At 45.3% G+C, this 27,551-nt stretch overlaps 1 protein-coding gene across 3 annotated transcripts in view; it reads right to left on the bottom strand.

Annotated features, from left to right (window-relative positions):
- poli (polymerase (DNA directed) iota) overlaps positions 1 to 27,551 on the bottom strand; it is a 96,671-nt gene that overhangs the window by 40,033 nt on the left and 29,087 nt on the right. For all 3 annotated transcript variants that reach the window (XM_063042627.1, XM_063042625.1, XM_063042626.1), the window contains exons 2-3: positions 19,919 to 20,050; positions 8,643 to 8,807 (exon numbers count right to left, since the gene is read on the bottom strand). In XM_063042627.1, the coding sequence (XP_062898697.1) occupies positions 8,643 to 8,807; positions 19,919 to 20,050 (297 nt within the window). The remainder of the gene's footprint in view (positions 1 to 8,642; positions 8,808 to 19,918; positions 20,051 to 27,551) is intronic.

The following is a 27,551-nucleotide window of genomic DNA, read 5'->3' as shown; positions in this document are numbered from 1 at the left end:
TCCATAAGACCATAAGACATAGGAGCAGAATTAGACCATTTGAAACTTGGAGTCTGCTCCACCATTCAATCATGGCTGATCCTTTTTTTCCTCTCCTCAGCACCACATCTGGCCTTCTCCCCATAACATTTATGCCATGTCCAATCCAGAACCTATCAAGTTTTGCCCTAAATATACCCAACAACATGGACTCCACAGCAGCCTGTGGTAACAAATTCCACAAATTCACCACCCTCTGGCTAAAGAAATTTCTCCACATATCCATTTAAATGGACACCCCTCTATCCTGAAGTTGTGCCCTCATGTCCTAGATTCCCCCACCATGGGAAACATCCTTTCCATATCTACTCCGTCTAGGCCTTTCAACATTTGAAAGGTTTCAATGAAATCCCCCCTCATCCTTCTAAATTCCAGCAAGTACAGACCCAGAGCTATCAAACGTTCCTCGATGATAACCCTTTCATTCCCAGAATCATCCTTGTGAGTTCTTCTGAACCCTTTCCAATGCCAGCACTTCCTTTTTTAGATGAGGAGCCCAAAACTATTCACAATACCAGTGCCTTATAAAGCCTCAGCATCACATCCCTGCTCTTGTATTCTAGACCTCTTGAAATGAATGCTAACATTGCATTTGCCTTCCGCTCCACTAACTCTACCTGCAAGTTAATCTTTAGGGTGTTCTGCACAAGGACTCCCAAGTCCCTTTGCATCTCAGATTCCTGAATTTTCTCCCCTTTTGCACATATATTTCTACTACCATGTCCATGCATATTGTCCGCCCATGGCTTCCTCTACTGCCACGATGAGACCAAACTCAGATTGGAGGACCAACACCTCATATTCCATATGGGTACTCCAACCCAATGGCATGAACATCGATTTCTCCAATGCCCGGTAATTCCTTCCCCTCCCTCCTCTAGTATTGCCATTCTCCACTCTGATTACCCTCTCACTCCTCCTCTTCTCCTCACATGCCATCACTTTGCTTCCCCTGCTCCTTTCCTTTCTTCCGTAGTCCTCTCAAATCATATTCTTTCTTCTTCTGCCCTTTACCTCATTCACCTATGGCCTCCCAGCTTCTTACTTCAGCACCCTTCCCCACCCACCCACCTTCCTCCTCACCTGGTCTCACGAATCACCTGCAGCATGTACTCTTTCCCTTCTTCCCATTTTCTTATTCTGGCTTCTGCCCCCTTCCTTTATAGTCCTGACAAAAGGTCTTGGCTGAAATGTTGACTGTTTATTCCTTTTCATTGATGCTGCCTGACCTGCTGAGTTCCTCCAGCATTTAGTGTGCGTTGCTTTTAGGTAGGCAATGCAGCAACAGCCAGAATCACCTTCCTGACTATCTTCAAAATTATTATTATTACTGTGCAAAAGTCTTGGGCACATATGCATAGCTAGGGTGCTTTAGACTTTCACAGTACTGCATATAACAACATCTACTACCCTGAGATTAACCACCTTGCAGGCATTCATATTATAGAAACATAGAAACATAGAAAATAGGTGCAGGAGTAGGCCATTCGGCCCTTCGAACCTGCACCACCATTCAGTATGATCATGGCTGATCATCCAACTCAGAACCCTGTACCTGCCTTCTCTCCATACCCCCTGATCCCTTTAGCCACAAGGGCCATATCTAACTCCCTCTTAAATATAGCCAATGAACTGGCCTCAACTGTTTCCTGTGGCAGAAAATTCCACAGATTCACCACTCTCTGTGTGAAGAAGTTTTTCCTCATCTCGGTCCTAAAAGGCTTCCCCTTTATCCTCAAACTGTGACCCCCCATTCTGGACTTGCCCAACATCGGGAACAATCTTCCTGCATCTAGCCTGTTCAATCCCTTTCGGGTTTTATACTTTTCAATAAGATCCCCCCTCAATCTTCTAAATTCCAGTGAGTATAAGCCTAGTTGATCCAGTCTTTCATTATATGAAAGTCTTGCCATCCCAGGAATCAATCGGGTGAACCTTCTTTGTATTCCTTCAATGGGAAGAATATCTTTCCTCAGATTAGTGGACCAAAACTGCACACAATACTCCAGGTGTGGTCTCACCAAGGCCTTGTACAATTGCAGTAGTACCTCCCTGCTCCTGTACTCGAATCCTCTTGCTATGAATGCCAGCATACCATTCGCCTTTTTCACTGCCTGCTGTACCTGCATGCCCACTTTCAATGCCTGGTGTACAATGACACCCTGGTCCCGTTGCACCTCCCTTTTTCCTAATCGGTCACCATTGAGATAATAATCTGTTTTCCTGTTTTTGCCACCAAAGTGGATAACCTCACATTTATCCACGTTAAATTGCATCTGCCATGAATTTGCTCACTCACCTAACCTATCCAAGTCACCCTGCATCCTCTTAGCATCCTCCTCACAGCTAACACTGCCACCCAGCTTCGTGTCATCTGCAAATTTGGAGATGCTGCATTTAATTCCCTCACCTAAGTCTTTAATATATATTGTAAACAACTGGGGTCCCAGCACTGAGCCTTGCGGTACCCCACTAGTCACTGCCTGCCATTCTGGAAAGGTCCCGTTTATTCCCACTCTTTGCTTCCTGTCTGCCACCCAATTCTCTATCCACATCAATACCATATCCCCAATACCGTGTGCTTTAAGTTTGCACACTAATCTCCTGTGTGGGACCTTGTCAAAAGCCTTTTGAAAATCCAAATATACCACATCCACTAGTTCTCCCCTATCCACTCTACTAATTACATCCTCAAAAAAATTCTATGAGATTCGTCAGACATGATTTTCCTTTCACAAATCCGTGCTGACTTTGTCCGACGATTTCATCGCTTTCCAAATGTGCTGTTATCACATCTTTGACAACTGACTCTAGCATTTTCCCCACCACCGATGTTAGGGTAACCAGTCTGTAATCCCCTGGTTTCTCTCTCCCTCCTTTTTTAAAAAGTGGGGTTACATTAGCCACCCTCCAATCCTCAGGAACTAGTCCAGAATCTAAAGAGTTCTGAAAAATTATCACTAATGCATCCATTATTTCTTGGGCTACTTCCTTAAGCACTCTGGGATGCAGACTATCTGGCCCTGGGGATTTATTTGCCTTTAATCCCTTCAATTTACCTAACACCACTTCCCTACTAACATGTATTTCCCTCAGTTCCTCCATCTCACTAGACCCTCTGTCCCCTACTATTTCCAGAAGATTATTTATGTTCTCCTTAGAGAAGACAGAACCAAAGTAATTATTCAATTGGTCTGCCATGTCCTTACTCCCCGTAATCAATTCACCTGTTTCTGTCTGTAGGGGACCTACATTTGTCTTAAGCAATCTTTTTCTTTTCACATATCTATAAAAGCTTTTACAGTCAGTTTTTATGTTCCCTGCCAGTTTTCTCTCATAATCTTTTTTCCCTTTCCTAATTAATCCCTTTGTCCTCCTCTGCTGGACTCTGAATTTCTCCCCGTCCTCAGGTGAGCTGCTTTTTCTGGCTAATTTGTATGTTTCTTCTTTGGAATTGATACTATCCCTAATTTCCCTTGACAGCCACGGGTGCACAACATTCCCTGGTTTATTCTTTTGTCAAACTGGGATGAACAATTGTTGTAGTTCATCCATGCAACCTTTAAATGCTTGCCATTGCATATCCACCGTCAGTCCTTTACGTATTATCTGCCAGGCTATCTTAGCTAATTCACGTCTCATACCTTCAAAGTTATCTTTAAGTTCAGAACCTTCTTATAACAAAGAAATTCAACAGAATCAATGAAAAACTACACACAAACGCCAAAGTGCAAAAGATGGCAATCTGTGCAAATACATAAGATAGATTAGACAGACAGATATAGATAGATAAGACAGATAGACAGACACCCTTACTATCTATACCAAAGGTGACATACACCAAAGGTAAATGCAAGTAGGTTTTTTCCCACTGAGGTTGGGTGAGACTAGAAGCAGAGGTCATAGGTTAAGGATGAAAGGTGAAATATTTAAGTTGGACCTAAGGGGGATCTTCTTCACTCAGAGAGTGTGGACCAAGCTGCCAACAGAAGTGTTATACGCAAGTTTGATTTCAGCATCTTAGAGAAGTTTGGATGAGTGCATGGGAGGGATATGGACAGCTCTGATCCAGATTCAGGTCAATGGGACTAGACAGAATAACAGATCGGAGTGGACTAGATGAGCCATACAGCCTGTTTTTGTGCTGTAGTGTTCCATGACGATGACATTATGATTCTATAAGATGGCTATGCAAATCTATAATAGAATGATTGATTTAATGAAGTTGTTGGAAGTGACTAAGCATGCCAAACCTCCAAGAGGACCATAACCTCGTGGCGTAACGGCCAGCTAGTAAGTAAGTAAGCATGTCAAAGGGTGGGGTGCCATGATAACACAGCAGTTAGCGTGACACTATTACAGCTCGGAGTTCAGAGTTCAATTCCCACGTTGTCTGTAAGGAATCTGTACGTCTTTCCCGTGAATGCACAAGTTCTCTCCCCCACAGTACAAAGATGTATCGGTTAGTAGGTTAATTGGTCATTGTAAATTGTCCTGAGATGAACTGTTGTACATGATTATTGCATTTGGAAGGAAAGATTTTCTGTAACGATCCTTGTGACAGGGGAGCTGAGTGAATCTGTTCAAAAGGGTGCTCCGCTGCTTATTCATTAGGTCATGGACAGGATGTACCAGATTGTTCATAATGGATAAGTTTGTTTAGTGACCTCCTCTCCACCATTAACTCAAAAGAGTCCAAGTTGCAGCCAAGGAAGGAGTCAGCCTTTCTGATGAGTTTATTTAGTCTTTTTGCATCACCACCATCGATGCTGTTCCTCCAACATAAAGCTGCAAAGAGGACCGCACTCCCTACAACAGACTGGTAATAGATCCCCAACATCCTGTTACACACATTGAAGAGGCACAGCTTTCTTAGAAAATAAAGTCTGCTCATCCCCTTCTTGTAAACAGCCTTGGTTTTAGTTTTCCAGTGAAGTCTGTTGTCGAGGTGAACCCCCAAGTATTTGTACTCCTCCACCCCTGCAACAACTTCTCCCTGAATGTATGCAGGAGTCATCATCGTCCTCTTCCTCCTAAATCAATCACCATCTCCTGGGTTTTGGCCACATTCAGGAGTAGGTGATTCCTTCCGCTCTACTCCATAAACTTGTCCACCAATCCTCTGTACTCTTGACTCCTGTCCTCCTCTGATACACCCAACCACCACAGAGTCATCAGACAACTTCTGCAAGTGACGAGACTCAGATTTCCACTGAAATTTGTCTCTACCACCCCTAGCAGAGGGATCCACACACCCATCACTAGCTGTGTTGAACAACTTACCTTAAAATCCCCCACTATACCTTCCTCCAAATTTAAATTATGTTCTTCTCATATATTGTAAACCTTAAAATTATACCCTCTCCCAGATTAGCCAATTCCACCCTGGGGAAGTGCCTCTGGTTATCCTCTTGATCTATGCCTCTTATCATCTTGTACATCTCTACCAATTCACCTCTTATCCTCCTTCACTCCAAAGAGAAAAGCCTTAGCTTGCTCATCCATTCCTTATAAGAAATCTTCTCCAATTCTGGGCAGGATCCTGGAAAAACTCCTCTACACCCTCTTCAAAACTTTCACATCCTTTCTACAGTACATTAAGTCAAACAGAATTGATCGCAATAATCCAAATGTGGTCTAACCAGGAATTTTACAGAGCTGCAACTCACTACTAAGGTTTCTGGCAGGATGGGGCAACAGAAGGATCTTGGAGTCCATATCCACAGATCCCTCTAGGTTGCCATACAAGTTGAAAGGGTGGTTAAGATGATGTATGGTGCGTGGACCTTCAATAGTCAGGGGATTGAGTTCAAGAGCCATGAGATAATGTTACAGCTCTATAAAACCCTGGTTAGACCACACTTGGAATGTTGTGTTCAATTCTGGTCACCTCATCATAGGAAGGATGTGGAAACTTTAGAGAGGGTGCAGAAGAGATTTAACAGGATGTTGCCTGGATTAGAAAGCTTGCTTTATGAGGAAAGATTGAGCAAGCTAGGGCTTTTCTTTTTGGAGCAAAGGAGGATGAGAGGAGACTTGACAGAGGTGTACAAGAGGATGGAAGGGTGACACGGGAGTGTAGCAGTTAGCATTACCCTATTACAGTGCCAATGACCATCAACGACCATCTGCTGTCTGTAAGTAGATTGTACATTCTCCCCATAACTGTGTGGATTTTCTCCAGGTGCTCCGGTTTCCCACTGTCCAAAGACGAACGATTTGGTCGATTAACTGGTCACAGTGTGTACTCATTGGGCCAGAAGGGTCTGTCACTATGCTGTATCTCTAAATAAATTAAAATTAAAAATAAATAAAGAGGTATAGGTAGAATGGACAACCAGAGACTTTTCCCCCCAGGGTGGCAATGGCTAGTACAGGGGGCAGAATTTTTAAGGTGTTTGAAGGAAATTATACGTGGGGGATGTCAGTGACAGTTTTTTTTTTATACACAGAGAGTGGTGGGTGCTTGCAAAGTACTGCCAGGGGTTTGTTAGAGGCAGATACAATTAGGGACATTTAAGAAACTCTTAGACAGGCATGTGGATGAAAGAAGAAGAAAAAAAGGTGGTTGTGTTGGAGAGAAGAGTAGACTGAAGTCTTCAATCATTATTGCTAGATTAAAAGAGTGGTGCTCTCTATCCACACTCCCACAGTACTACAAGAATTTCTCCAATTATCAAATTTGATCCTGAAGTTGGGTAAAAGTTGGAAAAACATTGTGGGCCGAAGATTCTGTACTGTGCTGCATGTTCTATGTTAGTTAACACACAGTACACTTCCAGACCAAGTGCACTGCAATGTCCTTCAACTTAAAAAGAAACAAAGGCAGCCAGGTTTTCTGTCCTTTGTCAGTATCGGCTGACACCAGCTGAACTTGACCAGTGCGCACAGAGGAAGGCTTGGATTTAATGCCTTTTGAGTTGAGTAATTTACTGATTTCTCTGCTTTTTGAACCATAACTTCCACTCAACTTCACTCACCCCAATGTTAAACTGCTTCCACAAGGTAACTGCTCACTTTCAAGGATTCTTCATCTCATACGCTTGAAACTTATTGGTTATTTATTAATATTTTGTATTTTCTTTTTGTACTTGCACAGTCCATCTTCACAGTGTGTGATTTCCATTGATTTTATTGTGTTGCTACATAATTACTGTGACTGCCTACAGGAAAATGAATTTCAAGGTTGTATACGGTGACATACATAATACAAAAGTCTCAGGCATAAATGTACTGCTAGGCTGCCTAAGACTTTTGCACGGTACTCTATTTGTCAATGTGGAGCACAGAGCGAGTTTGGCAGGAGCAAAGGATGTTGTGAGTGACAAGGGTGGAGAGCCATGAGAGGGGTGTGGGACAGGTGGCAGAGAAGGAATGCTGGCATGAAGGAGGTGGCACGGGTGCAGACGCACCCAGCCCTGGTAAACCAGGCAAGGTCATTTGATTCCAAGCAACTTGTTTATTGATCATTACAGCATATCTCTCTGGTGCTTCCTGCTCCCCCCCCCCCTTTCCCCTTTTCCCAACCATGATTCCCCTCTCCCTGCCCCCCTCCCAATCTTCATTCGCAATAGAGACCCATACCAGAATCAGGTTTATCATTCACCTATGTCATGAAATTTGTGTTTTTTTTTTGTGTGGCAGTAATACAATGCCTAGAACTTTTGCACAGTACTGTATATAAGATGGGGAAGGAAAAATGGAGGCAGAGCAAAGTTAAGATGGCGCTAAATGGAGACTCCTCTGCTTGCATCTTCGTAAACAGCTCTATTTCAATCTTTAATGTCTTTATTTTCCCCTTTCAGGGTTCTTTTGAAGACCCTGACCTGGAGTTACACGCTGACTTTAGTTCTTTGCGGGAATAGAACCCGTTCTTTGGTTTCAGGATTGACTGTTGTTTGGTACACCAAGGGTTTGGCCTGAGAGTCCGGCTCAGATTTGGAAGCCTAAGATCTTGGGGCTCTGGAGATGGGCGTAATGAGGGTTGTTGTCATGGCAGGAGACACATGTGTCGTCGGGGGATTCAGAAAATCTACTGCTGTGGGCCCAAAGACCCGGGATCTTTGTGATCTTCAGACACAGAGCAATGTAACAGACTTTTAACATCATAAACCAGCCAGTTGCTTGTTATTCCTTCCCGCTCGCTGGGAAAATGGAGATACCTCCTTCTCCCTTATTAGGGAGAGAGAGAACCTGTGGTATGTCAAACGCGGGGTGAAATGTGAAGTCTTTGGGGTAACTGGAAGTCTGTGTCTTTGCTGTTGCTTTGCTCATGCTCGAGTACCCGGTGGTGGTGCCAATGCTTTTTCTGCCGGTGGGGGGGATTGTTGCTTGTTGCCGCTTATGCGCGGGAGGGAGGGGAACTGGGGGGATACTTTGGGGTAATTATGTTTAACTGTCATTCATTCTTTGGGGCACTTTTCTGTTTTCATGGATAGTTGCGAAGAAAAAGCATTTCAGGATGTATATTGTATACATTTCTCTGACATTAAATTGGACCTTGGAACCTTTGAAAATCAAAAATCAAAAACTTACAGGCAAAGACACTGTGAAGAGAAAACTATTACAATGATCTGATTATTTTTGAAAGAGTTTTCAAGTACCTGTTATTTGGTATGATGCGTCCCTGTAAGGGGTCAGGTCTTCTCCACAGATAAGAATTACATCGGGGCACCTTTCTTTAGCAACGCTGACTGACATCATTTTATTAACTCCATACCTTCTGGCTTCATAATTACAAGTGACCACCAGGTGTTTTTGATGAACAGCTGAAAGAAAAAAAAAAGAGAGAAAAAATTATATTCCATGATGGAATAGTGGAGCAGACTCGATAGGCCAAATGGATCAATTCTACTCCTATGTCTTATAGTCTTATGATTCTAAAAGATCAAGGTAGATCAGGGTGATGTGAAGTCAAGTTAGCACCAGTGAACAACAATTCCTCGGGTGACATCTTCGAGATAGTCAATCATTTCAGCATCTTCTACTTACTCTTTCAACTTAATTTTGCTTTTGAAACTGTCAGAGCCTGTGACTTACATTCTGTAGTTCAATCCAGTGAGCTAGTACTCTGCTGTCCCTGAGAAAATTCCAGGAGAAACATGCGAGCATGAGCTACCACGAGGACAAGATGAAGGGCCGTGATCAGAGACAAGACAAAGGGCTGTGATCCACTAAATTTCCCGCCAATTAAAATGTCGAGGTAGTTTGAAATATCAAGGCAAACGCAGAGGAGGGGCCGTTGGGTTTGAGCCACTGCTTCCCCGAGGGGCCGCTGGGTTCAAGCCGCTGCCCCCGGAGAGGCCGCTGGGTTCAAGCCACTGCCCTCGCAGGGGCCACAGGTTTGAGTCTCTGCTGTCAGAGATGTTATCGAAATTCTGAGTTATGGATTGGACTGTAGTTCATATTGGCCTCGTTCACTTTTATGTTTTTTCATGTTCTCACCCATTCTTTCTTGTTGCTACTTATATGATTTTCTGTATTCTATGGCAATCTGGAGAAGACAAGTTTCAGAGTTGTATTCTGCACACCCATACTTTGATAATAAAATGAACCTTTGAGATCAGGGAAGTGGCCTTGGGGATCGATGTTCTTGTTCAGTTTTGTGTAGGGGAGGAGTGTTTGGGGGGTGTCAATGTTCTTGTTATGTTTTGTGTGGGGGCCGGGATTTTGGGGGGTTGATGATCATGTTGCCTTTCTTTTTTGTGTGAGGGGTGGGTTTGATGCTTCTCTCTTAAAACTACTTTCATGTTCTTTCTTTGTTTTGTGGTGATCTGGAGAAAACAAATCACAGAGTTGTATATGGATACATATTTTGATCATAAGTGAACCTTTGAACGTTTTGAACCTCTGAAATTCTCAACACAAGAGATTCTGCAGATGCTGGAAATCTTGAGCAACACACACAAAATACTAGAGGAACTCATCCTGGCCTGCTGAGAAGTAGAACTTACTTTTTCTAGACAATCCTATAAACTAGAACAGAGTTCTATGTTCTAACGAAACATAAGGGGGTGCACGGTAGCATAGTGGTTAGCATTACACTTTACAACACCAAGAACCTGGTTTTAATTCCCGCTGCTGCCCGTAAGGAGTTTCTTTGTTCTTCCTGTGATTGTGTGGGCTTCCCCTGGGTGCTCCGGTGTCCTCCCACATCCAAAAACATATGGGTCAGTAGGTTGATTGGTCACATGGGCGTAATTGGGAAGCACAGGATCAATGGTCCGTAATGACCTGCTACTATGCTGTACCTCTATTCAGGCAGCATCTATGGAGAGGAATAAACAGTCGATATTTCAAGCTGAGAGACCCTTCATTAGTCCTTCTGAAGGCTCTTGGCTTTCTTCTCCATCGATGATCCCTGGCCTGCTGAATTCCTCCAGTACTTTGTGTGTTGATCAGTAAAGGAGGTGGGATGAGGTAAGTATGAGGTGATTCATTTTGGATATTCAAACCAGGATAAGGCTTCATAAGTCATTGAGTCAAACCACACTTGGAATACTGTGAGCAGTTTTGGAGGCCTTATCTGAGAAATGATGTGCTGGCATTGAAGAGGATCCAGTGGAGGTTCATCCCAGGAATGAAAGGGTTAATATACAAGGAGCTTTTGATGGCTCTAGGCTATCACTGGAGCTTAAAAGAATCGGGGTGGGGGGGGGGGAGAGAATCTCATTAAAACCTAACGAATATTGAAAGGCCCAGATAGAGTGGATGCGGAGAGGATGTTTCTTATAGTGGGGGAAGTCTAGGACCAAAGGGTACAGCCTCAGAATAGATGGATGTCCCTTTAGAACAGAGTTGAAGAGGTGTTTCCTTCGCCAAAAGGTGGTGAATCTGTGGAATCCTCTGTTCTTATTTGTTCATTCCTCATTTATTTTTGTGTTGTATAGTGAGAGTATCTCCGGGGCAGGGTTTTGTACTGTGTGGAATGCGGGAAGTCTGGCAGACGTCCAGTGATGAGTCTGGAGCTGTGACTCAGGAGAGCAGAGAGGTGAAGAGGACTGCAGTGTTGATAGGAGACTCCATTGTCAGAGGAACAGAGGTGAGATTCTGTGGGCACAATAGAGACACCTGGATAGTATGTTGCCTCCCTGGTGCCAGGGTCAGGGATGTGTCAGATCAGGTCCGTGGTATTCTCAAGGGCGAAGGTGAGCAGCTAGAAGTCTTTTTACATTTTTGTATCAATGACATAGGTAGACAAAGTGAGAAGGTCCTGAAGAAGGATTTTAGGCAGTGAGGAAGAAAGCTAAGAATCAGGACCACCAGGGTACTAATTTCTGGATTGCTGTCTGTCCCAGATGCCAGTGAGGACAACAATAGGATAATTTGACTGGTGAATACGAGACTGAGGCACTGGTGCAGGGTGCAGGGGTTCAGATGTATGGATCATGGGGAACTCTTCTAGGTAAGGTGTGACATATACGAAAGGGAAGGGTTACACCTGAACCCAAGAAGGTTCAATATCTTTGCAGGCAGGTTCGCTAGAGTTGTTTGAGTGGATTTAAACTAATTTGGCAGGGGGATGGGCACCGAAGTGATAGTGCTGAGGATGAGGTAGTTGGTTTACAGAGGCAATGTGTAGTGAGTTTCCCAGCAAGGAGAGGCTGACGACAGGGCAAAATTGCAGTCAACATTAGAATTGCAGTTCCAATGTAAAAGGTGGACAAAATTGACAAAGGTGAATACAGGACGAAAGATGTTACATCTGAATGAGTGTAGTATATGGAATAAGGTCGCTAAACTTCAAGCAGTTACAAATTGGCAAGCATGATGTTGTAGGCATCACTGAATCACGGCTGAAAGAAGATTATAGCTGGGAGCTTAATGTCCAAGCATACACATTGTATTGAAAGGATAGGCAGGAAGGCAGAGAGGGTGGTGTGGCTCTGTTGGTAAAAAGTGAAATCAAATCATTAGAAAGAGATGACACAGGGTCAGAACTTGTTAGATCATTGTAGATAGAGTTAAGGAACTGCAAGGCTAAAAAGATCCTGATGACTGTTATATACAATCCCAAACAGTAGCAAGGATGTGGTCTACAAGTTACAAAGGGAGATTGAAAATGCATGCCAAGAGGGCAATGTTACAATAGTATAGGGAGATTTCAATATGCAGATAGATTACAAAAATCAGGGTGGTGCTGGATTCCAAGGGGAGAACTTCTAGACTGCTTACGAGATGGCTTTTTAAAGCAGTTTATTGTTGAGCTCATTAGGTATCAGCTATTCCGGATCGGGTGTTGTGCAATGAACCGGAATTGAGCTTAAGGTAAAAGAACCCTCAGGGGAAAGTGATCATAATATGATCGAATTCACTCTGAAATTTGAGAAGAAGCTGAAGACAAATGTATCAGTTTTACAGTGCAGAAAAGGAAATACAGAGGCGTGAGAGAAGAGTTGGCCACAATTGATTGGAAAGGAACGCAGGCAGGGATGATGACAGAGCAGCAATGGCTGGAATTTCAGGAAGCAATTCAGAGGCACAGGATATATACATCCCTAAAAGGAAGAAGTATTCTAAAGGCAAGATGACACAACCATGGGTTACAAGGTATATGAAAGCCAATATAAAAGCCAAAGAGAAGGCATACAGTATGATAGAGCAAAAATTTGTGGGAAGCTTTTAAATACCAACAAATGGCAACTAAAAAGTCATTAAGAAGATAAAGATGAAATACGAAAGTAAGCTAGCCAATAATATTAAAGTTCCTTCAGATACATAAAGTGTAAAAGAGAGGCAAGAGTGCTGGAAAATGATACTGGAGAGGTAGTAATGGGGAAACAAGGAAATGACAGATGAACTGATTAATTATTTTGCATCAATTTTCACTGTGGAAGACACGAGCAGTACGGTGGAAGTTCCAGGTGTCAGGGGTCATGAAGTGTGTGAAGTTACCATTACCAGAGAGAAAGTTCTTCAGAAACTGAAAGGTCTAAAGGCAGATAAATCACCAGGACTAGATTGTGTACACACCAGAATTCTGAAAAATGCGGTTAAGGAGATTGTGGAGGCACGAGTAATGATCTTTTAAGAATCACTAGATTCTGGAAAGGTTCCAAAAGACTGGAAAATTGCAAATATACGATAGACAATGGTGCAGGAGTAGGCTATTCGGCCCTTCGAGCCAGCACCATCATTCACTGTGATCATGGCTGATCATCCACAATCAGTACCCCGTTCCTGCCTTCTCCCCATATCCCTTGACTCCGCTATCATTAAGAGCTCTATCTAAATCTTTCTTGAAAGCATCCAGAGAATTGGCCTCCACTGCCTTCTGAGGCACAGCATTCCACAAATGTCACTCCACTCTTCAAGAAGGGAGAGAGGCAAAAGGAAGGAAATTGTAGGCCATTTTCTCTCACCTCTGTGGTTGGGAAGAAGAAGTTGTTGGAGTCAATTGTTAAGGATGTGGTTTCAGGGCACATGATAAAATCAAGGGAAAATCTTGCCTGACAAATCTGTTGGAATTCTTTGAAAAAATAATAAGCAGGATAGACAAAGGAAAATTTTCAGGTGGTCTTTGACAAGGTGGCACACATGAGGTTGCTTAACAATCTATGAGCCCATGGTATTGCAGGAAAGATAAAGCAGTGGCTGATTGGCAGGAGGCAAGAGTGGGAATAAAGGGAGCCTTTTCTGGTTGGCTGCCAGTGACCAGCAGTATTCCACAAGGATCTGTGTTGGGACTGATGGAATTGATGGCTTTGTTGCTAAGTGTGCAGATGATACAAAGATAGGTAGAGGGGCAGGTAGTTTTGAGGAAGTAGAGAGGCTACAGAAGGACTTAGACAAATTAGGAGAATGGTCAAATAAGTGACAGATGGAACAGGAGAAATGGAAGGATTGGCTATTTTCTAAATGGAGAGAAAATACAAAAATCTGAGGATTTGTGAGTCCTTGTGCAGGATTCTCTAAAAGTTAATTTTCAGTTTGAGCCTGTGGTGAGGAAAGCAAATACTATGTTACCATTCATATCAAGAGGACTGGAATATAACAGCTAGGATGTAATGTTGAGACTTTATGTTGTTGTTCGTTCTTCGTAGTCGAAGATGGCCATGGCTTCAAAGTCAAATGGGAGTTTGGTGGCTGTGGGTCCGGAGGTGACTGATGAGGCCAATCCGGGCCCTGAAGGCTCGCCCACATGTGGGACACAAGTGGGTGGGTGCTGTCGTGGCAGTGGATGCTGCTCGGGCCTTGCGCACAGTACGCTTTCGTTGCGCCTCGATGATGCGCCTGACTTCAGCTGCACAGGCTCCTGTGGTGATCTTGCTGCGCCAAGCTGGACGGTCGAGGGCAAGCGTCTCCCATGTGTTGATGTCGACACCCAAGCCTTTGAGGGACGCTTTCAGGCAGTCTTTGTAACGTTTCTTCTGCCCCCGACTGAGCGCTTGCCCTGACACAGTTCTCCGTACAGCAACTGCTTAGGCAATCGGCTGTCTGGCATTCTGACCACATGTCCAGCCCACCTGGTTTGGGCTTTCAGCAGGAGGGTGTAGACACTGCAGAGCCCAGCTCGTTCCAGGATTTCCATGTCGGGGACTTTGTCCTGCCACCTGATGTAGAGGAGTCTGCGGAGACAGCTCAGGTGAAAGTGGTTGAGCTGTTTGGCGTGTCTGCTGTAGACAGTCCAGGTCTCGCTGGCGTAAAGGAGGATGGTAAGGACCACTGCACAGTAGACCTTCAGCTTGGTGGTAAGGCTGAGTCCTCTCCGCTCCCAGACGTTCTCACGGAGTCTCCCAAAGGCGGCGCTGGCTTTGGCAATCCTGTTGTTGACCTCAGCGTCTATGTTCACTGCGTGAGAGAGTATGCTGCCCAGGTAGGTGAAGTTGTCAGCTGCCTGGAGGTTCTGGCCCTTCACCGTGATGCGCGGCTCCTGGTATGGCTTTCCTGGGGCAGGCTGGTACATAACTTCGGTCTTTTAGGTGCTGATAGTGAGACCGAAGTTGTCGCAGGCTTGTGAGAAGCAGTCCATTTCACGCTGCAGCTCCTGCTCTGTGCTGGCATTGAGTGCGCAGTCATTAGCAAACAAGTCTCTGATGACAGTCTCTCGCACCTTTGTAACTGCCTGCAGGTGCCTAAGGTTGAACAACCTGCCGTCAGTCCTGTATCTGACGTGGATTCCTTCTTCGTAGTTACGGAAGGCATCTGTCAGCATGGCAGAGAATACCATACTGAACAGAGTCGGGGCAAGAACTGTTTGACGCCATTTGTCACTGGGAAGGCCTCCGACTTGTCGCCGTCATCCAGAACTTTCACCATCATACCGTCGTGGAACTGCTGGACGATTGTGATGAACTTGCTGGGGCAGCCAAACTTCTCCATGATCTTCCACAAGCCTTCTCTGCTGACCGTATCGAAAGCCTTGGTTAGATCAACAAAGGTCACGAAGAGGTCGCTGTGTTGCTCCTGGCATTTTTCCTGGAGTTGATGCGCAGCAAAAATCATGTCCGCGGTCCCACGTTCAGCACGGAAGCCACACTGGCTTTCTGGGAGCAGACCTTGCTCAAGATGTTGGAGAAGGCGGTTGAGCAGGACGCAGGCCAGAATCTTCCCCGCGATGGACAAGAGGGAGATGCCTCGGTGGTTGTCGCAAGACTGGCGGTTGCCTTTCTTCTTGTAGATGTGGACTATGCTGGCATCTTTCAGCTGTTGCGGGACCTGTCCCTTTTTCCACATGGACTGGAAGAGTACAGTCAGCTTTTGCATCATGACAGGGCCTCCTGCTTTGTATACCTCAGCAGGGATTGCATCGGGTCCTGGCGCTTTGCCACAGGAGAGTTGCTTCACTGCCTTTCTGACTTCATCTACTGTGGGGAGGGTGTCGAGGTTCTTGTTGATCTCTACCTGGGGCCGGCGGGCAATGGCCTCGTCGTTGATGTCGGCAGGGCGGTTAAGGACGTTGTAAAGTGCTCAGCCCACTGATCCAGAATCTGCTTCTTCTCTGTCAGCAGCTGCGTCTCATCTGCTTTGAGGAGAGGTGAGGAGAGGTGAGGAGCCGGAGGACTGGGGTCCGTATACAGCCTTAAGTGCATCGTAGAAGCGCTTTATGTCGTGGCTGTCTGCATAGCCCTGGATTTCATCGGCCTTCTTGCTGAACCAGCTGTCCTGCATCTCGCGAAGTTTTTTCTGCACCTTTCTTCTTGCGTTGGTAAAGGCACCTTTCTTGGCTAGCGACGTGGGGTCGTTCTGATGCGCTTTGTAATGTTGATGTTTCTTCGTTAGTAGTGCCTGTATTTCTTCATCATTCTCATCGAACCAGTCTTGGTTTCTTCGGGTTGCTGGTCCGAGATGTTCGGGGGCGGTAGTGTAGACAGCGTCTCTGAAGGCCGTCTACTGTTCCTCAACGCTGGTCCCGTCTTCCTGTGGTGTGTCTGGCAGTCTGCCTTCAAGGTCATCGACGAATTCGTCTGCAACCCTGCTGCTTTTCAGCTTGGAGACATTTAGCCTCTTTGCAGTCTTCTGCCCTTGGGGTCTTCTCATGGGCAGAATGCGAAGCCTGAACTTGGACACAATGAGGCGGTGGTCGGACCAGCAGTCGGCACCACACATGGCTCTCGTCACTCTGACATCCATCCTGTCCCTCTTCCTGGTGATGATGTAGTCAATCAGATGCCAGTGCTTCGAGCGTGGGTGCATCCATGACGTCTTCTTACGGGTGGGTAAGCGGAACAGGGTGTTGGTGATGACAAGGTCATGTGTGGCACATGTCTTGAGGAGCAGAAGGCCGTTGCTGTTACACTTGCCAGTGCCGTGTCTTCCAATGATCCCTTCCCAGGTTTGGTAGTCTGTCCCTACTCTGGCATTGAAGTCCCTGAGAACGATGAGCTTCTCTGACTGTGGGATTGCTGAGATGAGGGCGTCGAGTTCTTCATAGAACTTGTCTTTAATGTCATCTGGGTTGGTCATGGTGGGAGCATAGGCACTAATCAGCGTAGCACTCTTCTTGTTTGCAAGTGGGAGCTGAAGTGTCATCAGGCGGTTGTTGATGCTCTCTGGGTGCTTGGTGAGTTTACGGGCGAGGTTAGAATTGATGGCAAATCCCATGCCTGCTTCTCGTCGTTCAGCGCTGCTGTGACCGCTCCAGAAGAACGTGTATCCACCACTACGTCCTGTCAGCTGGCCCTTGTCTGCTAGGTGCGTTTTGATGAGAGCTGCTATGTCCACGTTGTAGCCAGCTAGCTCTTTTGCAACCAGTGCAGTTCTTCTCTCTGGTCTGTCTGCCTTGATGTTATCTCGCAGAGTTCTCACGTTCCATGTGCCAAGGTTGAGCACCATCACTTTCTTCTGCATTGGGTTTGAAGTCATGACTTGCGCTTGACTTGGATTAAAGTGAGGGAGAGTCGCGCAGGTCATCAGCCTCACTCTCTTGTCCCGGCCTATCTGGACCCAGTGGCAAGACATAGTCGAGACAGCTGGAGATAGGTCAGGATGCAGTGGATGGCCAGCAGTGTTCTGTGTGGCTCACTGTGCCCTCTTAGCGCTCCATGACGCATTGCTGAGAATCGCCTTTCTGCCCGTTGAACCAGTGGCGGTTTCTTCCGCGCAATCTGCCGAATCCAGGCTTCACACGCTAGGTAGACAAGCCCTGAGTGTTGTGGGTCTACGGCAGTTCTTGCGGCGTGCTCGCAAGCCTCCCTACCCATTGTTGGACATCCTCATCCGCCTTTGCAGCCGTTGGGAGATGTCTCCTCTTCCGCCTGCTCCGCCGTTGGGATGATCACCTAGTGGTGTGGTAATGACACCACCCCCTCACTTGTTTTCGCCTGCTTGCTGCTCCACCTTCGCCGGGTCCTGCAGCTGCTCCCGACCGTACCAGGCGGCGGGGGCGGGCGGACGGTCGCGACGAGCAGCAGGCCAGCTCCAGACCTCGGGCCTCGCCCCCTCCGCCTTGCCTTATACCTGTATAACAGGTCCAGTGTCAGTTCGGTGGCCTCGGACGGGAGTCTCAGCACTCACGACCCGGTGTCGGCTCGACCTCGGCTCACGGCCTGGTGTCGACTTGACCTTTATAAAGCACTAGTGAGGCCTCACTTGGTGTATTTTGAGCAGTTTTGGGCCCCTCATCTTAGGAAGAATGTGTTGAAACTGGAGAGGGTTCAAAGGATGTTCACGAAATTAATTCCAGGATTGAACAGCTTGTCATATGGAAAGCGTTTGATGACTCAGGGCCTGTATTCACTGGCATTTAGAAGAGTGAGGGGTGAACTAAAACCTATCGAATGGTGAAAGGCCTTGATAGAGTGGATGTCTTATATTTAAATCAGAGATCAATAGGTTCTTTATCAGTCAGGGTGTCAGGGGCAAGGCAGGAGAAAGGGGTTGGGAAGGAAATAGTTACCTGTGATGAAATGATGGGCTTAGTGGCCAAATTCTGCTCCTATGTCTTATGGTAGGCCTATACAGTAACTAACAGGGCATTAAGGAGAGTTGTTTAACAGAGGGACCTGCCAATACAAGTGCAGAGTTCATTGAAAGCAGACACACAAATAGACAGGGTAGTGGAGGCAGGCTGGCCTTCATCAGTCAGGGCAACGAGTTTCGGGAACAGGATGTTCTGTTGCAAATATACCAACTATTGCTGAGACCACACTTGGGAGTGCTGTCTACAGTTTTAGTCACCCTGTTTCAGGAAAGACACTGTAAAGGTAGAAAAGAGATTTACAAGAGGCTGCCTGGACTAGAGGGCCAGAGTTACAGGAACCTTTATTCCTTGCTGTGTAAGAGAACGAGAGGTGAGGTCATGGAAGCTTATAACAACGTGAGGGGTCCAACTAAGATGGAAAATCACTGTATTTTCCCAGGGTTAGGCACAGATACAAGACAAGGAGGGAGAGAATAGAATCAGAATTAGGCTTAATATCACCAGCATACGTTGCAAGATCTTTTGTTACTTGGCAACAGTACATTGCAACACGTAATAATACAAAAAACGTAAATTACACAATGTGGTGGGGTGGAGAGGTGCCTGTACAAAAGGAAGTGCGAGGCGTTCCTTCACTCTGCTAGCAAGCTGGTCACCCTTGTAGCATCTGCTTAAATCCAACCCCCAACCCCCACCCAGATCAGGGTCATGTGAAGCCATGGAAGCAGGTGGTGGATGGTCGAACAAGCAGCTGGTGCACATCACAAGTCCTGGTTATATGACCACTGACACCAGACAGACAATCTCCGAAGAGTATTGATAATGGCTGGGGTCACCCCTCTTGTAAAGACATTGTCCAGAAGGTGGCAATGGCAAACTATTTCTGTAGAAAAATTTGCCAAGAACAGTTATGGTCATGGAAAGACAGTGATCACACAGTACATAACATACATATTTTTCAAAAAGTTAAATCAAGTAAGGAGCAAGTGATAGATTTTTTTAAAAAAATACCTTAAAACATTGTTGCTTACTGTATTGACTATGGCTGTAACTGTGGATTTCAGCTGTAGCAAGATAAAGTTTGATGGTTTTCATCGGAGCTGCCTTCTTAATGCATTCCATTGAGTTGCATTCTTAATGGCGCCACCAGAAATATATTTAAAAGAGAACTGAAAGGTACGTTATTTACACAAAGGGTAAATGAGATGCCACAGGAAGTGGTTGAGGTGTGTAGACCTGCTATGTTTAAGGGACGTTTGGATAAACACATGGAGGAGAAGGGCTTAGAGGCTTGTTGGCCGAATAAGGGCAACTGGGAGCAGCAGAGAGGACGCTGTGCTCGGCCTGGGCCATTTAGGCCTCAGACACTGCTATGCTGTACTATTCTATAACAGTTCCAGACCAGTGATATTCTTACCGACAGAGACATCAAGTGTGCTTGCTACAATTAATGCATCACAGTTTCTGATATATAACATGAGACTTTCCATTTAAAAATGACAAAAAATGTTTAGGTACCCAGAGGCATTCCTCGGTATTCAGGATGTTGCATTGTTTCCACCTGAGCGTAGAAGCAATCGAGATCAATATGCACAATTACCCTGAATCCCCGGAGATCAGCAGCTTGAAAAACATCTTTAGAACAATTGCCTGAAAGAGAAAAACAAAACATCCAGTGAAGCACTCCAAATCTGAAAGGAAGATTTTATTTTCCTTTGAGATCAAGGGCTGCGAGGTAATGCAGACATCCCACCCTGCAAAAACTCATTTCAGGGAGGGAGCACCATCAATTTTCAGGAGACTCCCGGAACTTGTGGGAGAGGTGCAATAGAGTAGCTCCTTAGCAGCTAGCCAGCTCGTTTAAATAATGTTAGCTATGTTAATGAATGAATGACACCTGTTAAACTCACCTCAACACGTCTTTTACAGTCTTAACCCACCATGGGCAATAGAAAAGTCACTGTTGCAAACAGTTCAGCGAGCAACACTGTCATTATTTTTGACCCCTATTAGGCAGGGGTACACTTTAGGGTAGTCTGGGGTGAGGTACGTTTCATATTTTCTTTTTTTGGAACACTCTGCCATGGCGCGCTTGCATGCTCGCTCTCTCTCTCTCGCGCCCCCTCTCTCTTGTAGTCGTGGTCACTCTCGCTCTCTCGTGGTCTCTCTTGCGCTCTCTCTCTCACGCTCCCTCTCTCTCTCGTGGTCACTCTCGTTCTCTCTCTCTCTCTCTCGTGGTCGCTCTCTCACGCTCTCTCTCTTTCGCTCCCTCTCAAAAAATCGATTTCCAGGATATTGTATAAAATTTGCGGGCATCAGGGAGCCTCCATTAGTATGCAGGAGACTCCCGGAACCTCCGGGAGAGGTGGGATGTCTGGTAATGTTGCTGCTCATTAAAACCCTGGTTTTATTGTGGCTGAGGAACTGGTGCAGAGGGCAGGGTTTCAGATTTCTGGTTCATTGGGATCTCTTCTGGAGAAGGTATGACCTGCTTGAAAAAGATGGTTTACAGCTGAACTTGAGGGGGACCAATGTCCTTGCCAGCAGGTTTGCAAGAGCTGCTTGGTGAAGACTTAAACTAATTTGGCACGGGCGCTGGAGTGATCAAGTCAAGTCATTTCGACCATAACTGCTGGTACAGTACACAGTAAAAACGAGACAGTGTTTTTCAGGACCATGGTGCTACATGAAACAATACAAAAACTACACTGAACTACGTAAAACAACATAAAAACTAGGACTGAGGATGGGGGAATTGGTATACAGGTAGTGTGTAGTGAGACTGAGGAAGGACAGGCAGATGATAGGGCAGAATTGCAGTCAGTGGGAAGAATTGAAGTGTAACATGGGGGGGGAAATCAGAAAGATTGATGAATACTGAACTGAAGGTGTTATGAATAGGAATTTCTTTAGCCAGAGGATGGTGAATCTGTGGAATTATTGCCACAGGTGGCTGTGGAGGCCAAGTCATTGGGTATATTTAAGGCAGAAGTTGATAGGTTCTTGATTAGCCAGGACGTCAAAGGTTATGGGGAGAAGGCAGGAAAATGGGGTTGAGAAGAATAATAAATTGGCTATGACAGAATGGCAGAGTAGACGATGGGCCAAATGGCCTAATTCTGCACCGATGTCTTATGGGCTCAGGATACAGCACCGATTTTATCTCCTGTGTGTCACTGAGGACTGCAATGTTTGTTAAATGCCAAAACCATTTAACTTGTCTGCCTCACCAAAGATGCTTCAAAAAAAAAAGTCCATTCTTGTTATCACTGGAGTGGAGGATCATCTGAAGGATGAATTTTGTACTTTAGAGGGTGCAGAGGAGATTTACCAGGATGCTGGCTTGATTAGAGAGCATGTCCTGTGAGGGAAGGTTGAGCAACCCAGGGCTTTTCCCTTTGCAGCAAAGGAGGAGGAGAAGCAACTTGATGGAGGTGTACAAGATGATAAAGAGTACAGACAGAGACTCCTGGGTTGGAAATGCCTATTATGAGTAGGCATAATATTAAGGTGATTAGATGAAAATATAGGTTGGGGGGGGGGTGTCAGAGGTAGGTTTTTTTAAAAGCACAGAACAGTGAGTGCATGGAACATGCTGCCCGGGAGATGGTAAAGGTAGCTACATCAGAGACATTTCAGAGACTCTAAAATAGGCTGACAGAAAAATGGAGGGCTATATGTGAGGGTAAAATTAGATTGATGTAGGAGTAGGTTAAAGGTAGGCTGAAGGATCTGTGCTATATGATGCTGCCTTTTTCCATATTCTGTTGACCAGGCATCTTCTCCATTCCTCCTTTGCTCCAAAGAGAAGAGCCCTAACTCACTCAACCTTTCTTCATTTTCATTTTTAAATCTTCTTTATTAAGTATTATTGAAAATCAATGACAAAGAAAAATACATCAAAATAATCAAGACAACATATCCACATGTAGAATAAGAGTTAAACTATCAACCAAACTGAACAGTATATCAATAATAATAAAAAAACAAAATGTTACGCTTTTTTTTGGAAAAAAGAAAGGAAAAAAGAACCCCTACTAACTAAAACAAAAAAAACCAATAACAAAAAAAATCAGGGAAAAAAAACCCATTTGGAGCACAAACCCGGAGCTATACGCCATACAAGCTTCCATAAAAAAAGACATCAATCCGCCAACCAAATCCATACACCCAAGCATCAGAAAAGGACCATCTTTATTAACTCAAATCAAATGATAATAACAGGCAAAAGAACCCCATCTTTTCTCGAAGTCAAATCTAGGATCAAAAGTTTGACTTATAATTTTTTCCAAACTAAGACATAACATCACCTGAGAGAACCATTGTACAAAGTGGGAGCAGAGGCATCTTTCCATTTTAATAAAATAGCCCTTCTAGCCAATAATGTGACAAATGCAATTACGTGTTGGTCTGATATAGAAATATTGTGAATATATTGAGGAATTATACTAAACAAAACTGTCAATTTATTAGGTTGTAGATTGATTTTTAAAGCTTTAGAAATTGTAGAAAAAATAGATTTCCATACTGTTTCAACCCTTTCTTCATAAGGTTAATGGTAGATGTCCCTGGCATAAAAAAGGTGGCAAAGTTTATCTAAGTGCCACTTGTAAGACAATATTGTATCTGCTCCACCACCTCCCCTACCAGTACACTTCAAGCACCTGCTGTGTAATCCCCCCCCACCTTAAATCTATGTCCTCTGGAACACGACATTCCAATGTTAGAAAGACTAGCGGTCTACACTATCTCTGCCTCTCAATTTTACAAACTTCTATCTGATTGCCCCTCAGACTCTGACCGTCCAGAGAAACCGATCCTTGTAGCTGCTACTCTCTTACATCCCGACAACATCCTGGGACCCTGCACATTTTTCAAACAGAACTGCGCACAGCTTACTCTAATGTAGAGGTTGTGTCGCGTATTCCACCATATAGCCATGTGCTCAATTGGTAAATTGCAATATGAACTGGCATACCATGCCTTGCATTCTGTTCAGAGTGTCCGAGAGAAGTACAGCACAGAAGCAGACCCTTCGGCTCATCTAATCCATGTTGTCCCATTTAAACTGCCCAGTCCTACTGACCGGCACTGGGACCATGACCCTTCATACCCCCACCATCCAGGTACCTATCCAAACTTCTCTTAAACGTTGAAATCGAGCTCGCATGTACCACTTTCACTCTTACCCCATGAGCCCTGGTTGTAATCTCACCCGACCTCAGTGGAAAGGTCCAGACAGATCAATTCAAACCAATCTTCCGTCCGTGGACTCACTTTATACTGCACGCTGTTGGAGCAGTGCTGCCAGGATAATCAGGGACACGACCCACCCAGCCAACACACTTTTCGTCCCCCTTCCCTCCGGAAGAAGGTTCAGGAGCTTGAAGACTCGTACGGCCAGATTTGGGAACAACTTCTCTCCAACTGTGATAAGACTGCTGAACGGATCCTGACCCGGATCTGGGCCGTACCCTCCAAATATCCGGACCTGCCTCTCGGTTTTTTTACATGACCTTACTTCCCATTTTTCTATTTATGATTTATAATTTAAATTTTTAATATTTACTAATTTTAACTACTTTTAATATTTAATTCTTGTAATCCAGGGAGTGTGAAGCGCAGAATCAAATATCGCTGTGATGATTGTACGTTCTAGTACCAATTGTTTGGCGACAATAAAGTATAAAGTATATAAAAGAAGTATAAAAATTCATCATAGTGGTGCATTGTGGAATTACGAGGGCAAACAATAACAGAATAAATCATAAAAGCTACGGGGAGCGTGCAGTACAGATATACAAGGTGAAAGATCATAATGAGGTAGATTGTGAGGTCAAGAGTACACTTTAATATACAAGAGAACTATTCAGTAGTCTCACAATTATAGAGCTTCAACTAATCGATTATATCTGATCTGAGGAGGGAAACGGGGTAGCACAGTAGCATAATGGTTAGCACAACACTGTACACCTCCAGTCACCTGGGTTCAATTCCCACTGCTGCCTGCAAGGAGTTTGCACACTATGCCCATGACCGTGAGGGTTTCCTCCGAGTGCTCCGGTTTCTTCTCACAGTCCAAAGACGTACCGGTTGATAGGTTAGATCACAGAAAGTCTGAGCACACACACAAAATGTTGGAGGAACTCAGCAGGCCAGGCAGCGCCTATAGAAGAAAAAAAAGAGTACAGTCTATGTTTTGGGCTGAGACTCTTCATCAGGACTGGGAAAAAAAAGATGAGGAGTCGGAGTAAGAAGGTGGGAGGAGGGGAGGAAGAAACACGAGGTGAAACCTGGAGTGGGGGTGAGGTGTGACGTAAAGAGCTGGGAAGTTGATTGGTGAAAGAGATACAGGGCTGGAGAAGGAGGAATCTGATAGGAGAGGACCGAAGACCATGGAAAAAAAGGGAAGGGGAGGAGCACCACAGGGAGGTGATGGGCAGGTGATGAGATAAGGTGAGAGAGGGAAAAGGGAATGGGGAATGGTGAAGGGGGGACATTACCGGAAGTTCAAGAAATCGATGTTCATGCCAGCAGGTTGGAGGCTACCCAGACGGAATTAGATTAGATTGGGTTAGATTCAACTTTGTCATTGTGCCGAGTACAGATACAAAGCCAATGAAATGCATTTAGCATCTGACCAGAAATGCAAAGAATAGTGTTATTTACAAAATAACTGTGAATAAAAAGTAAGTGCTACAGCACACAAATATAAAAGTACTGAGACTGTCCAATATGGGTGCAATACTGCTTAGCGCTGTGATGTGAGGTTCAGCAGGGTCACAGCCTCAGGGAAGAAGCTCTTCCTGTGCCTACTGGTGTGGGAGCGGAGGCTCCTGTAGCACCTACTGGATGGGAGGAGAGTAAAAAGTCCATGGTTAGGGTGAGATGCATCCTTGATAATGCTTTTCGCCCTGCCCAGGCAGAGTTTATGGTAGATGTTCTCAATGGTGGGCAATTGGCTGCCGATAATCTGCTGAGCAGATTTCACCCCACGCTGGAGTGCTTTGCGGTCCAATACGGGACAATTGCCATACCACACTGAGGGGCACTTGGTGAGTATGCTCTCAATGGTACAGCGGTAAAAGTCCTCAGTATCCTGGGACAGAGGTGAGCTTTCTTGATGCTCCGCAGGAAATAAAGGAATATACAGTGTTGCTCCTCCAATCTAGGTGTAGCCTCATCGTGACAGTAGAGGAGGCCATGGACTGACATGTCAGAATGGGAATGGGAAGTGGAATTAAAATGGGAGGTCACTGTGGGATCCCGCTTTTTCTGGCAAACAGAAACTCTATGCTCAGCGAAGCGGTCTCCCAATCTATGTCAGGTCTCACCAATATACAAGAGGCCACACCAGGAGCACCAGACACAGTATATGACCCCAACAGACTCACAGGTGAAGTATCGGCTTACCCGGAAGGACTGTTCGGGGTGCTGAATGGTAGTGAGGGAGGAGGTGTAGGGGCAGACGTAGCACTCGTTCCGCTTGCAAGGATAAGTGCCAAGAGGGAGATCAGTGGGGAGGGATGAATTGACAACAGAGTCGCGCAGGGAGTGATCCCTGTGGGGGGGGGGAGGGGGGAGAAGATGTGCTTGACGAGAGGATCCCATTGGAGGTGGCGGAAGTTACGGAGAATTATGTACTGGACACAGAGGCTGGTGGGGTGGTAGGTGAGGACAAGAGGTACCCTATTCCTGGTGGGGTGGCAGGAGGATGTGGTGATGGCAGACGTGCACGAAATGGAAGAGATGTGGTTGAGGGTAGCGTGGGTGGTGGAGGAAGGGAAGCCCCTTTCTCTGAAGAAGGACAATTCCATAGTTCTAGTTAGTAAGTTAATTGGTCATTGTAAATTGTCCTGTGATTAGGCTAGCATTAAATTGGGGGTTACTGGGCGGCGTGGCTCAGGGGGCTGGAAGTGTCTACTCTGCGGGCAGAGGGGCAGAGGATCTAGTTTTATTTAGCACTCAGTCAGCTGACCTCAGGCACAGAGACAGCAGGGCACGAACATCCTCTGTCTAAGGGTAAGGGTGTAATCGTCCCTACTGTTGCACAGAATGATTAACCCTTCAGATTATGTTCTGGATTGAGTGACAGTCTGCAACAGCGAACAAAAATGATGATAGATGCAAAACAGATTTTCAATCAACTGTTTTATGCTGCTGCTTTAGTCACGATCTGCCTCTCAATGGACGTATGGAATGAGTTCAAGACCACTATAATCCTACCACCCCTGCAGATGAAAGGACCCAGATCAAAACGTTAACTATGTATTTCCCCCCAGGGAATCAGAATCAGAATCTGGCTTAATGTCGTTGTTTTGGGGCAGCAGTACAGTGCAATACACAATTTAAAAAACTATAAATTACAATTTAAGACCATAAGACCATAAGACAAAGGAGCAGAAGTCGGCCATTTGCCCCATCGAGTCTGCTCCGCCATTTTATCATGAGCTGATCCATTCTCCCATTTAGTCCCACTCCCCCGCCTTCTCACCATAACCTTTAATGCCCTGGCTACTCAGATGCCTATCAATCTCTGCCTTAAATACACCCAATGACTTGGCCTCCACTGCTGCCCGTGGCAACAAATTCCGTAGATTCACCACCCTCTGGCTAAAAAAATTTCTTCGCATCTCCTGTTCTGAATGGGCACCCTTCAATCCTTAAGTCATGCCCTCTCGTACTAGACTCCCTCATTATGGGAAACAACTTTGCCACATCCACTCTGTCCATGCCTTTTAACATTCGAAATGTTTCTATGAGGTCTCCCCTCATTCTTCTAAACTCCAATGAATACAGTCCAAGAGCGGACAAACGTTCTTCATATGTTAACTCTCCCATTCCCGGAATCATTCTAGTGAATCTTCTCTGTACCTTCTCCAACGTCAGCACATCCTTTCTTAAATAAGGAGACCAAAACTGCCCATAGTACTCCAAGTGAGGTCTCACCTGCCTGCGCCTTATAGAGCCTCAACATCACATCCCTGCTCCTCTACCCTATTCCTCTCGAAATGAATGCCAACATTGCATTCGCCTTCTTCACTACCGACTCAACCTGGAGGTTAACCTTAAGGGTATCCTGTACGAGGACTCCCAAGTCCCGTTGCATCTCAGAACTTGGAATTCTTTCCCCACTTAAATAATAGTCTGC

Source organism: Mobula hypostoma, chromosome 3, assembly GCF_963921235.1.
Source record: "Mobula hypostoma chromosome 3, sMobHyp1.1, whole genome shotgun sequence".
Lineage (NCBI taxonomy): Eukaryota > Metazoa > Chordata > Chondrichthyes > Myliobatiformes > Myliobatidae > Mobula > Mobula hypostoma.
The sequence above is the reverse complement of the archived record's forward strand: the minus strand, read 5'-3'. Positions and strand labels throughout refer to the sequence as shown.